Below are 13157 nucleotides of genomic sequence, written 5' to 3'. Positions count from 1 at the left end.
CAGGAAGGCAGGATCTGGCTAGACTTATGTTAACTGCCAGTTTAACTTACTTTACAATACCATCTGCATTTTATTACTGCATTTATTTATTATTTTATGTGTAACTGATTAAAATTGTATTTTCCAAGGAAAGAGTGTTAAAAAATAGGTTTATACTTGTGTGGGCACACATATACAGAAATACAGACACACATAAACAAATAACCAGCCCAAGATGAAAACAAAGAAGTCCATCAAAAGCCCTCAACATTATCATGGCAATAAATCAGCCCTATATATTCTATTTCTGCAGTTTTTTGATTAGGTTGGACAATCACTTAAAAAAGGAAAAACAGAGGCCCAAATGGATAATCTTGTTAGACCCATACCCACAACTTTCTTCAGTTTCCAGATGGCCTGACAAATCTCCTTGGCAGCTGCAATTTGAGCCTTTTCCCCAAGCAGGCCTCCTACTGTAGCTCGAAGGATGAATGAGACACAGCGGCGACAGCCGAGAGCATCCACCGGGCTCTGAACAGCCTTAGGGTGAGACTGAGACACAAGCTCTAGAATATGGGAAAGGAAGGCAGAAAAGTTCCTTTCAAGCCACTGTGCTCCCAATGTAGAGACAAAAACCACATATGCCTGAAAGAGATTTGAAAAAAAAATACTTTAGAGCAAAGTATCCGGGAAATCACTGCTAACTATCCCACAAACATTTCTTTTTAAATCTGCATGTTGCCACAATTAGAACACTAAACTGAGATTACTTATAAATTTATGAATCCATAAATCACAGATGTTCTCACTGCAATTTTTTACAAATATATTTAACTCAAATTAGTATCAAAACTGTACTAGTAATATTGCAGCCTGCTTTGTCTGTAAGTTAATTTAAGATGCTTGCCCATGTCATTTCATTCCAGAGTGTGAGAAATGGCAGTTTACCCTGCAAAGGCACTTGTTATGTAAAACATTGTGTTTGGTCTCACTTAACAACAGCTTCCAGCTATTTAACATTCTGCACATGGAACCCAAATTTAATGTATGAACGAATTTTAAGAACTAATATGTTACAAAATTACAACTCATAACCCAGAGAGAATTTTGTTATTAAAGGGTTTGACTCAGGGAATATTTGCAGCCCTCAAGCACTGTTCCTCAACTCAAGGAATTTTAATTGTTTGCCTTGCAAAGAAGGTACCATAAAAAGACTATGTTTGTCACAACAAAGAGAAAGAATGCAGAATCACTTCACAAATCTAATCACCACAAGACCATTTATTTTGCGACATAAAAAGCTCCACTACAATTACCTTGCATGTGGATATGTTGGGGTTTTTTAATGAATAGATCAAGGAAAGGGAATACAAAAAATGAGAATATGCAAATGAACACACAAAATGCCTCACAAGAAAGTTCACAACTACAACTCATATCAACCAATTTCTGTATTTCCCTCACACATACTTTGTCTTATGTCTAATATTAACAACAAAATTATTCATATAAAAGAAAGTGAACTACTGTGGACAGAGAAATTATACTATTAGTTTCAGTTAGCAGATAATTGCTTTTGACAAATACTATTTATGTTTCATAATGCACCAGTACATTACCCTGGTTTTACAGATTTGAAAACTGAGGAATTGAACAGGATAAAGAGTGTGCCTTGAACAAATAAAATCTTCTATATGTAAGAAGTGATCTTTAGTGACTTTCTTATTTTTAAATTCCTAATAAGCTGAAACTCACTAATTAATACATTTAATTACAGCAAATGTTTTCTACTCACAAGCACTGATAAACACACAATTTCTCATGTTTTTTTATAGAAATATTGAATATTTAAACTGTTCTGGTAGTTAGGGTATACCATCTAGCACAGGTACTATTATGTTAGCATGAAAAAGGGGACAACTTCTAAAAACCAGTACAGATAGTCAAAAATTAATTGAAATATCCATTCCTGGAAAACTAATAAAACCACCATATATATAGAACACTCTAGGAGTCTGGCATGCATTTCCTGGGCAAATAGCTGTCAAGGCGTTATTTCCAAGCTTTTCTGTCTCGCCTAGAAGTGAATGCTTCCACTCAGCATGACCTGAGTCAGAATACAATTTGTGAACACCTTCTAGCTCTTTCAGTGCAAAGTGTGGTAGCTTGTATCAGTCATCAAGGATAATTTAAAGATTTTTTTGCACTGCAGAAGTTAAAATCTACTAAAAAACTGTGTTACAGGCAAAGTGGATTATCACATAGCTCTGGGACTGAAATACTGAAATAATCACAGCTGGTTGATATGCAGATGTTCATCACGACCTATAGTCTTGATTCACAATTTTCACATTTTAATATCTATGTCTTAGCATGTTTACTTCCAAGATAATATTTACAGGATGAAGCCAACCAGGTATTGTCTGAAAAACTTATACTGTTTCTACTAGCATGCACTATATGGTTTGACTTCACTCCTGTTCAGCTAACAAGATTCTGTCCTTTGAGCATCCTGGAACACAGTAAAACAGATGTTGGGGTTTTTCCATCAAATTCTGGTTTCCTTATTTTTCATGCACTTACTCAAAACAAAACCATTCTTTCAGAACTGGACTTGGAATCTCCCTATAAAGAAGGAAGCTATTCCAAATTAAAAGATTTCTTATAACTTCTCCCTTTAATTTTTAGACATAAGGTACGAAATTTTAAATTAAAAATTCAAGGATTTTATTTATATCACTCCTTTGAAATTCCTATCACATGAAGCTTTTGCAAGTAATACACATCTAATTTTTTTAATTTCAAGTGAGCAGGTTAACACAAAGCAACATCAGAAATCTTTTGGGTTTTTTTCCTTCTAACATAAGTCAAGACGTAAATCCTTATTTTAAACTACATACATTTCATCACAGCTACAAAAAAAGATGAGAGATATATGCAGAGCAAAACAATTACACAAATGTTTAGCAATCTCAGAAAATCACAACTAAAGTAATCCAAACCTGGGTGATTCCAACTCTAACATCTCTGCTGACTGAACTTGTCCCTTTCAACATATCACCACTGGCTCGTAGAAATCCACAACTTCCACGCAGAAACCCAGTTCCCAATAGCTCCATCACTTCTTCCAAAGAGATTCTGCGGAAGTTATGCTTGGTGGATGCTAAGAAAAGATGTAAATCTTTAGAGGAACAGCTCTAAAATCTTGCTACATTTTAGAAGCAGAGTTTAAACTCTCATCATTTTAGAAAAAGTAATTTGAGCAAATTCAGTAGTGCAATCAAATCCAAATACTGCTTCAGCAAAACCTCACAACAAAAACTAAGATATTGTAGGGCTCTGATCCAGCAAACAACAATATTTATCAAGATTTTCTGCTTTAGCTACCTTTAAATAATTTAAGCCATGACTTAGTATGCATACTTACATGTATCCACCCTCAGTATTTACCATCTATGCTCCCTCTGCAAAAAGGTCTGTATGGTCTACTCCTACCATCTGAAGTTTCGTGAAAGCCCTGACTCTAACAAATTGCAGCTTACCACCACAGACAGCCTCTATTCCAAAATTCAGACCAGGCAGATTACCTTTCTGCTATGCTTAGCCAGGTAAGGACACAGCAACAGGTTCTCTAAGAAACAAAAGCAACTCACCTTAGCTCTTTGAAAGAACAAGAATAAAGGAATATGGTTATGGTGTTTCAGGAAAATTATTTATCCCCAATTCCTATTCCATTGCTTTATGTCTTGGCAGAAAGTTCATTTAAAATACATGCTGAGACACATGTGTGCAAACAGTATGATGACTGCATACTATGCAAACCAAGTGACCTAAAATTTTCACTGCCTTTTTCATTCTCTTTCAAGGAATGAAAAGGGAAAAGGAATGAGAGGATTCAAGATAATTATGTCCAGAAAAAAAAAAGCCAAAACCCAAACCAACTTAATGTCAGCAGGTTATCAGATATGATGCACAAACTTTAGGACTATGAACTTCTTCTGTATTGCTCCCTCCATGTCTACCCCAGTCCCTTTGAGTCCTGACCTAGCTTCTGTCTTCTTTTAACTGAAAATAACTAAAATAAAGAAAAAGCCTTTGAAACAGCCAATGAAATAATTTATAAGCTTCTTACATAACCTTATCTTAGTGCTTTAGAAAAAACAACTACATTGGTTACAAAGATAAATCACTGAGACTATAAAGAGGTCAGAAATTTTTTTTCCATTATTGGGAAAGGATAAATGCTGGCTGTTCTGTGCAACACAAGAATTCTCTCCAAAAGATTCTTAGGAAAACATTTCATGAATTCAGAGTCTACAATGCAAATACACAGCCTCAAGTATTTTAAAAACACTAAGTTGGGCTTAAAGGCATGTGATTTTGTAATTTGCTGCTTATCATACTGAAGGTCTTCTCTGATGCCATTCAAAGCAGAACAGTCTGAATCACACTTATCCTGCATCCTGTTATACTTTGCTGGGATTACAGTTAGATATTTGGGCTTCTAAGATTGGACTAAAACCACTCAATCTCAATGACACCAAATATTAGAGATAACTCTGTTCTGGGATTCTTCAGTTAGCTCAGGTACTGTCTGTCAGCAAAAACTGTTAAATGTCCCTTGTGTTAACAAAACTGCATCCTAACTTCTGCTTCTGATCACATTTCTACTGCTAGACAATCTCAACTTGGTATCAACTAGTGCAGAAAAACAGCTTCAAGGTATCCTCAAATTTTAGTTTGACACAGAGACACTGCCTCAAATCTTGGTTCTTTCTACACTGCTTAGATTAATCTTGCCTTTAAATTCCTGGGGTTACTAATTTCTCTCCATACAACAACCCATAGAGAAAAATAGTTTTACCAAACACTTGTCCTTGTTTATTATTTTATAAATAATTATATATAGATAGGTTAACACAACCAAAAGCACAGCACTTCACAAGAAAAAAAAATACAAAAAAAGACCAAACCAAAGATATGAACAGCCAGATGAAGCTTACATTGTGAGTTTACTTCAGGCTTCAGTGGAACTTGCGAGTTTCTTATTATCTGACAGATTTTTTACAGAAGAGAAATCAGCAAATACAGTACATACTTTACCTGTTGTCGGCTTAGATGTCAGAGCTTTAGCCAATACTGTGCCTAAAAGTTTTGAAACTGCTAATCGTACATCGTAATTGGAACCTTCAAAGGATTTAAAACATAAGGTCACAACACTATCCAGATCTGTAGTCCACATAAAAACTGCTTCATCCTGAAGTTCAAGAAGACACTAGACAAAAAAGGGAAATAAAAAGTGTTTTGACATGGGAAAGCAGCCAGTAACAATTTTAGTTTGCTACATGGGAGCAGTTAAATGCCTCCCTGACATCCGATTCCGTCAGATCTCGGAAGCTAAGCAGGGTCAGCCCTGGAGTAGTACTTGGATGGGAGACCTCCTGGGAAATACTGGCTGCTGTAGGTTCTAGTCCTGAGGACTTCACTGTCACTGTCCAAGCTCGCTCGGCCATGGCAGATGGACCTCAGGACTTAAACGGTGGGGCCAGTTCTGCACACGCCGAGCCTCACCTAAAATCCACTGCGCAGGCTGGAAGGGCACACCCACGTGGGGGAGAGCCCTTCCCAAATCTTCGTTAGCAAAGCCGAGCCACACACACACATAATACATAGAGTTCTCCCTAACAAATAAGCATGTGGCCTCATACCAAAATTACTTGATTTTTTGCTGCCAAGGTAGTATCAAAGAAATAAAGATAAGCAAACAATGTATTTATGATATGTTCATCAACCATTAGAACAGAATTTTATTTAGGGAGCTACTTAATAAAACCAGTCATTAATTAGAGAGGTTTACCTTTGCAGCAGCACAGCGGACTGCCATGGATCGATCTGTCAAACATGATCGGGCAACTTTGTAAATATCTCTGTGACAGGGGATAGCAGCAGCTCCTAAACCATTTAATATATTCTGCAAACTAAGCATGATTTCATAACGACCTTGAGACTGAAAAATGAAAAAGACAAATGTCAACATTTTGTAAGCCTAAGGTCCTTGGAAATACAAAACGCCAGTTACTGAAATAGGCAAGCAGTGCTTGGATTGTTTAGACTTACGGAAAACTATTTAGGCTGAAGTAAGTTAAAGCAGATAACTTGCCCTAAAACTGGATAAGCAAATGAAAATAGTAGCTCTATGTTCCACTGAAAGGTACTAATTACAAATATAAAACTCAAAACAATGTACAAGTTACAGCAAAACTGTTTTCATTAATAATGCAATTACATTTTCTAATTTATCAAGTTCTTTCATGAAATCAGATTGAGAAAAGGTATGATCCATCCTTTTATAGGTATAATCCATTAACTCTCTAGTATTTCTTTGGAATTTAGACACTGATTTTTATCTGAATTTCCTTTTTTTTTTTCACATATTGACATCATGCATTTTCTCTTGCTCATTGGTCCAGCTACGAACAGTAAACATCCTGTTATTTTCCCAATCATTTTTTAAACATGCTGTTCCAATACCTCTGCATTCTTCATTGCTTTAAGTACATTCCCAACGGTGTCAGTAAAACTGTTTCCCAAAATTCTTCCCAATTTTTTGTATAAATAGCCCAAGCATACCACCGCAGCACTAAAACAAAAGCAAATCCAAAGACGCGTGAAAATGGATGCAGTAAGAGATGAAAGGGATTAAGACTAACGTAATCAATGGGCAAACAGCAAAATAACTAAATAGCATGTCCCAAAAACATAAGTGGATTACCAAAAGGAAAAAAAAATAGACCGTGTGTGGCACATACCCTCTAGGAGAAATGCAGATACAAGAGGTGGGAAAATAATTTGGATAATATAAGAATACAATCTTCCAATAAATTTTATGATAGGAATACAGTTTCCATATCCGCCTTTAAAAGTTAATTTTAATTTCTTACTAAGCATGCTCTGCATCATGCAGTCTATGGCACTGTGCTACAGCAGATGCTGCCAGAAGCAGTCAGGGACAGGTTTACTTACAACTTGATGGTCAATAGTAGACTGCAAATGGTCTAGAAATTGCAATTCTGTCATTTATGTATAACAATACATAAAAAGGAAATAAAACTATAAACCCCTGTTCTTTTCATAATAGACAGGTTCTTAACTTGGTGAAATACCTGAGAACTCATTTCTGTGTCCATACTGGTCTCTCCCTTAGCAAAAGGAAAAAAAAATAAAGAAATAAAGAAATAGTTGCCTAATGAAAGAGTATTTCCCTTTGAATAATTAGTTAAGGAAAACACTTTGCATTTGTATTGACAGATCTATCAACTAAACCAATTAATTTTATGAATACGAGGAAAAAAATTGTATCTTCAATCAGCTTTCAGTTCTTTGGCTAGACCTGCTTATATATGCAGACATTGTTCAGCATCACCTTCAATAAAACAACAATTTGCTTATTTCCCAACTGAATTCAAGTTTTAATAAAAATCTCATGCTGAATATATTCTTAATTAGAAAAAATGTGTTTAATATCTACAGTAATTCCCTACATGACACAACACAACGAGGAAAACAAAGCCTTCTTTATCTATCATACCAAAATACTATTTTCATTTATAAAAACATTTATCATTATTGTTTCTATCCAACTGAGTACACACCAACCATTTGGATGTTAATTCTGTTCATGGTATACCTGGGCATAAAATTACAATTGTCTCATCTTACTACTAAATTGAACATCTCATGGTCACAGACATTTTCTTTAATTAGCTTCAAGACTATCTATTTCGCATCATAAAATGAAGAAGAAATATTTAACAGACATATAAAAAACCCCAACTAAATAAACTACTTTATTATATCATGGTATAACCTGCAAACACTTTTAGAAGTTTGGCTGTACTGTCATGTGCTTAAGTGTGGTATGAAAGGGTCCATCATTATTGAACAGAGGGTTTCTAGCAACAAAGTGGCCATATTTGTTGAGAAGTAACATCTCATCAACTAAAGATGGGGATCCAATTACTTTTGCACATCAACATTTCAAGTTTTTTTGAAAGTTCAAAGCACGGGACTAAGGAAGCTCTTGTTCCTGTCTTCTAGGATTGCATCATGGCTCTAGTTGTCTGTTTTCTTTTTCCACAAACGTTTCTTCACTACGTCCAAACTGTACTAACTATGCAGTCACTTTAACTGTCACATTGTAAGCAACAGCCCGAAGCTTCCCAGCAACCCTGTAAATGTATAAAGTTTTGCAGTGGAATGCCTCTCTGCCCCTGTTTCTGTCTCGCTAGCAGCCCACCTCCATCTTGATACATAACTCTGTATAAAAGATGTGTCTAAATTGCTTTCTCTTAGATTTTGCCTTAATAATTGTACTTGGAGAGGTACCAACAAAAATCCAGAGCTAATATATTTAAATGTGGTAGAACAGCATTGAGATAAGCTATGAAAGTTTGCAGACCAGGCAAATGCTACAGTTTAAAAGCAGCCCTTGTGAATATTTTAAAAACATTGTCATTTAAAGTTAGGTAATAAGCTGCATTCACACTGCATGACCTGATTTGGTACAGCATTCACATCATGCTGAATTTTAGTAGCAGATAAGCAACTAGCTAGGGTAGTTTAAAATGCTTGCCTAAAACACTTCCATCAAAGAAAGATGAAAAATAATAATTTATAAGACAATGATTCACTGAAAACTGTATTTAAAGGATTTCCCAGGTGTATCAACATATTGTGAACACTGATGGTTAAGGGTTGCTACGAGACAACATGGGCACGGATGCTAAATATGGACAGATGGAAAGGCAACACTTTAATCAAGATCAGAAAAGAAACAAAAGCAGCAGTTTTTCTACACTGAACACCAAGTATTTCATGTATATGCAACCCAAGATGAAAGGTTTAACTCAGTCAACAGCTCTGTTGTTCCAATTATTTTTCTGTAGTCTCAGTCTGTGTCAGCTGTATCAGAAATACCTTTTCCAAAACCTTTTTGAATTAAACGATATTTCACTGTTACTTTTTTCGCCATCTCTTACTTACTCTCCTCACTATTGCTTACATATCCAGGAGCACTCTGAATCTCTCTCTTTCTCCCCCAGCTACTTCTCTGCAATCTGACTCTGGACATCTGCCATTACGGCTTTACTGCCAATGGACTCCATCATTCCTCCTTGCTATGCTGACATCATGCCACCTCCTGCAGTGTGGCATATTGCAGCTGAAGCAAGGGAGACCTGCAGAGCTCTGTCCCACACTACAACTCAACTATAATGTTAATGCATACCACTGTTGAGGATGTAGTGTAGCACTAATTTACTTTGCAAGACTGAGACACTGTATAGAGAACTTATTTTTAACCCAAAAGACACAAGAGGTCAACTGGAACAAGAGGAAAACAAAAAAAATTATGGTATTGAAAAATACAACCGACTCCTTGCTAAATCTATTTTCAGGAATCTTCGCTTGGATTGCCAGAAAGAGGTTTAGCATGCAAAGTAAAGAAGGAAGACATATTCTGCTCTGCTTTCAGTACCATATCATTAACACACAATGATGTTTTACCATCTAATGCACAATGGTATTATACTGTTGCTACCTTTAATTTTAATTTTCTTCACTATAGTTAAAGAGGTGCATTGTTTCAGGAATGAAGGTTATTCACCGCATTCTGCACATAAAGATTTGGTTTCACATTCTCAAGTTCTGTTTCTCTGTTCTGTCAGGCTTCAAGTATTTAGTTACAAACATTTTTAACTGTATCCAGTTTCTCAGTTGGGTTAAGAAATGCACTCAGTAACTGCATTTTGTACACGGAGTTGTACTTGTCTATTTTGCTGATCTTCTCAGCACTATTACCACCTTCTCTTTGTTTTGCAAATAGCTGCCCCCTCAAAACTCTGTTATCCATTGCTGGTATCTCCCTGGCCTGACTTTCAGTTGTCTGGCCGGAGACCACCAATTGTCTTCTACTCTCTTGGTTCCTGATGCACACATACAACATCTCATACTAGCACAATCCTTATTTTATTAGGTATCTTGTGGCAGTGAAGTCAGATGCAGCTCACCACGTAAATGTTTCTCTTGTTATTACTGAATTTGAAGTCTGGGGTTAAAAAAGTACTTACAGTTTTGTAGGCAGATAACTTGGTGAGTCATCTTTACTCCGAATGAGTTCATTGCATTTGTCAATTGTTTGGTAAACAGAAAAAGTGTCTCCAGTGCTATAAATTACAGCTAAATTCTTGGCAAGAAGCCGTCTGGTAGGAGGTCCTGGTGAATTGTTTAATAAAGAAGTCAATTGTTCAACCAGTTTCTTCTGGTTTTCCCTTATATCAGCCTGGAAATAAAATCAGTAACCAGTGAAAATTCAGTTAAAAATTCAGTTAAATTTTAAAGTTAGCTAAAGATAAAAGTAAAGATAACTTACATTAATTCATTATTACCATTCCAGTAATGACATTTTTAATTACAAATGAACATTTATTGCACTTTTGTACTTAAAGACATTTCAATATGTGATTATTTTATTCTTGTTCTTAAAAAAACACAATACTTTTTCAGAGCTACCATTTCTAGTAGCATTGCAAATGTGTTTTCCCTATGGAATTCATATTCTTATATCTTTCTAAAACAAAGTTGCCTTTTCTTGCTTTGCCTGCTTTAAAATAAAACAATTAATAGATATACAGTAATTTTGATAGAAAAGAACAACTGTAGCCGAGTTTCAATAACCTGAGCATTAGAAAGGAAAGAACTTCCCTTAAAGCAATCACCTAGACTTACATTTTTTTTAATACTCTTAAAAAAAATAAAGAGCCTGGCACTGTGGGAGAAGACCCAGGTTTTGTGCAATGGCAGAAATACTACAAACACTGGGTCAATGAGGATGTGGACTTTACAAACCCTAATGCTCCTACTACTGATGTTTTACACAGGATATACAAGGACATGGACTCCAATGCCCCTTATATTGATATCTCAGTGGTGTAATAAAAAGTGTGTCACAAACATGCCTTCCCCCATGTATTTTCCCTTAGTCATTCCTTATCCAAGTTTCTTCTCCCCATAACCCCCTAGGGATCCTTTCCTGCCATTCCTCCCCATTGGTTAAAGTTCTGTATCCTCATTGGTTCTTATCCCTGTTCTCTGATAGGCTGTTATCCTTGTTCTACCACTGCTTGTTGTAATGTTCCACCCCTTTGCTCTATTGGTCCATTTTTGATCCTTCATTTGCATGTCCCTTGACCAACAGGAAGCTTTGTCCCGCCCACCCTTCCAGAACATTCCCTGCCTGAGGTTATATAAACGAGGCATCCAAATAAACTTTGCTTTTTCTGCCACCAAACCTCCTGCTCTCTGGTTGTGCTTCCTTCGAGGTTGCGGCATGTTGGGGGCTCAGGTGGGCTTGGAGCAGAGGGAGCCCTTCCCAGCTCTGGGGAGAAATCCTCAGAGCGATTTCATCCACTGACATGGCACCATATTTAATTTACATATTTTCATCATAAATAAAACCCCTTAAATAGCAATTTTTTGGTTGGTTTACTCTCACATATCTACATAACCTACTTAATATACACTAAACAGTGAACCAAACAATTAGAGAGTTGGCTGAAAACAGATCTTTTATCATTTGATTGGGAAAATAAAATAAAAATTAAGAGAAAGAGGTTACATTCTTGCTTGCTAGAGGACTATCAAATAATTGTGCAGCACCAGGAGGAAGCATAACTGATATTCTTCACAATGGGCTGCAAAATCTTGCAGTAATAACATGAGTTAAAACATAATTAAAATTCATTTCATTGGACAAGTGGCTCTGTCACTTGAATGGCTGTGACCAATTACTTATAAGGTTTAGAAAGCTGTTGGTAACACTCAATATACTTTCATTGCTTACAAATAAAAGACATGAGGCAAATGAAATTGAATACTGCTCTTGGGTTTTAAAGAAAATAACAAGAAGACAGAAAGAAATAATTCTATAATGTGCTTTTCTTCTCAAGGCTCATCATACTTACTCTGCTAGTCACTGGCAAAAGTTTTTCCAAAAACTGTAACCATTCAAAAATGAACTCTGCCTTTTGAAATCCACCAAGCTGGTTATACGCTTCTTCATTAAGTAGTAAACTGTGAGCTAACTCCATTCCTTGAAATTTTCCTCAAACCTCTCAAACACATGAAAAGGAAAACCAACAAACCACCAAAACCCTGTTAATCAGTCAGGTTTTCTTCCTCATTAATATCTGGTGAATCAGAAAGAGAAAAAGGAAAAAAATGTTAATAGAAAGTCAATGATCTTATATTATATTTATGCTTCACTTGCTAAAATTAAATTTTCAAATAAAAACTTAATATAAAATTAAATTATAGCAGTTTTGTTTAGATGTCTTTAGTAATACCTAAAGTTTTTTAAATTAGATAATGGCATTGATGTAAGAGGCCAGCTAAAGTCAAATATACTTTAGAATATATCAGAGGGATTCTCACTGAACTTCTGATTTGCCTTCACCTTGTTTTGCATGAAGTGAGGTTTTCTAGTCCTTGACCACATATATACCTGAAAGTAATGACGAACCCAAATATAATGACTTTGCTGTCTAGAACTAAGTGCAGCAATACCCACAACCTACACCTAACAAACTCCTGTTAATTATATTCACAAATATAAATGCTAACATATTATTCAAACACTTCATGTATTTTCAACACCAATTAAGGCATAAAAACCTCCAGAACTTCATTGCTGAACAAGCCTCTAATACTCTCTATTTTTCAGGGGGGATGGGGGGAAGGAAAAAAAAGCCACACAAAACCCCCAAACCTGAAAAAAAGACTTTCAAAAACTTTAAGTCAAAAAGAAGTTATGTTCTACTTATGTCTCTCAGGCTATTTTTTGAATTTCCACATTGTTAATAAGCAAACCAACAAGAAAAGTACTTCCAATGATACCTTCATCCTCTCCCATATTTAAATGCCACATATCCTCAAAACACAGAATATTCTGATATTTTGAAGGCTTCACAAACAAAAATAGTCAGGGACATACGGGTAAAATATCAACCGTATTTTAAACTCCAAAAAAAGTTATCCTTTTCAGAGGTCACTAAGACTGCTGAAAACATTTTTGCCTTTGTAGTAACAATATTATAGTGAAAAATGCTCTGTCAAACAGTAAA

At 35.7% G+C, this 13157-nt stretch overlaps 1 protein-coding gene across 8 annotated transcripts in view; it reads right to left on the bottom strand.

Annotated features, from left to right (window-relative positions):
- The window catches only part of HEATR5A (HEAT repeat containing 5A), a 73091-nt gene that overhangs the window by 43136 nt on the left and 16798 nt on the right, over positions 1-13157 (bottom strand). For 7 of the 8 annotated variants that reach the window (XM_071557970.1, XM_071557967.1, XM_071557974.1 and 4 more), the window contains 7 exons: positions 12000-12224; positions 10107-10318; positions 6511-6619; positions 5837-5986; positions 5083-5254; positions 2982-3142; positions 369-624 (listed from right to left, as the gene is read on the bottom strand). In XM_071557970.1, the coding sequence (XP_071414071.1) occupies positions 369-624; positions 2982-3142; positions 5083-5254; positions 5837-5986; positions 6511-6619; positions 10107-10318; positions 12000-12125 (1186 nt within the window). In that variant the 5' untranslated portion in view covers positions 12126-12224. Of the gene's footprint in view, positions 1-368; positions 625-2981; positions 3143-5082; positions 5255-5836; positions 5987-6510; positions 6620-10106; positions 10319-11999; positions 12225-13157 lie in introns of those variants that run through there. The other variant, XM_071557975.1, reaches the window with a different exon arrangement.

This window comes from Pithys albifrons, chromosome 6, assembly GCF_047495875.1.
Source record: "Pithys albifrons albifrons isolate INPA30051 chromosome 6, PitAlb_v1, whole genome shotgun sequence".
In the NCBI taxonomy this organism is placed as follows: Eukaryota; Metazoa; Chordata; class Aves; order Passeriformes; family Thamnophilidae; genus Pithys; species Pithys albifrons.
This window is presented reverse-complemented; position numbering and strand designations above follow the sequence as displayed.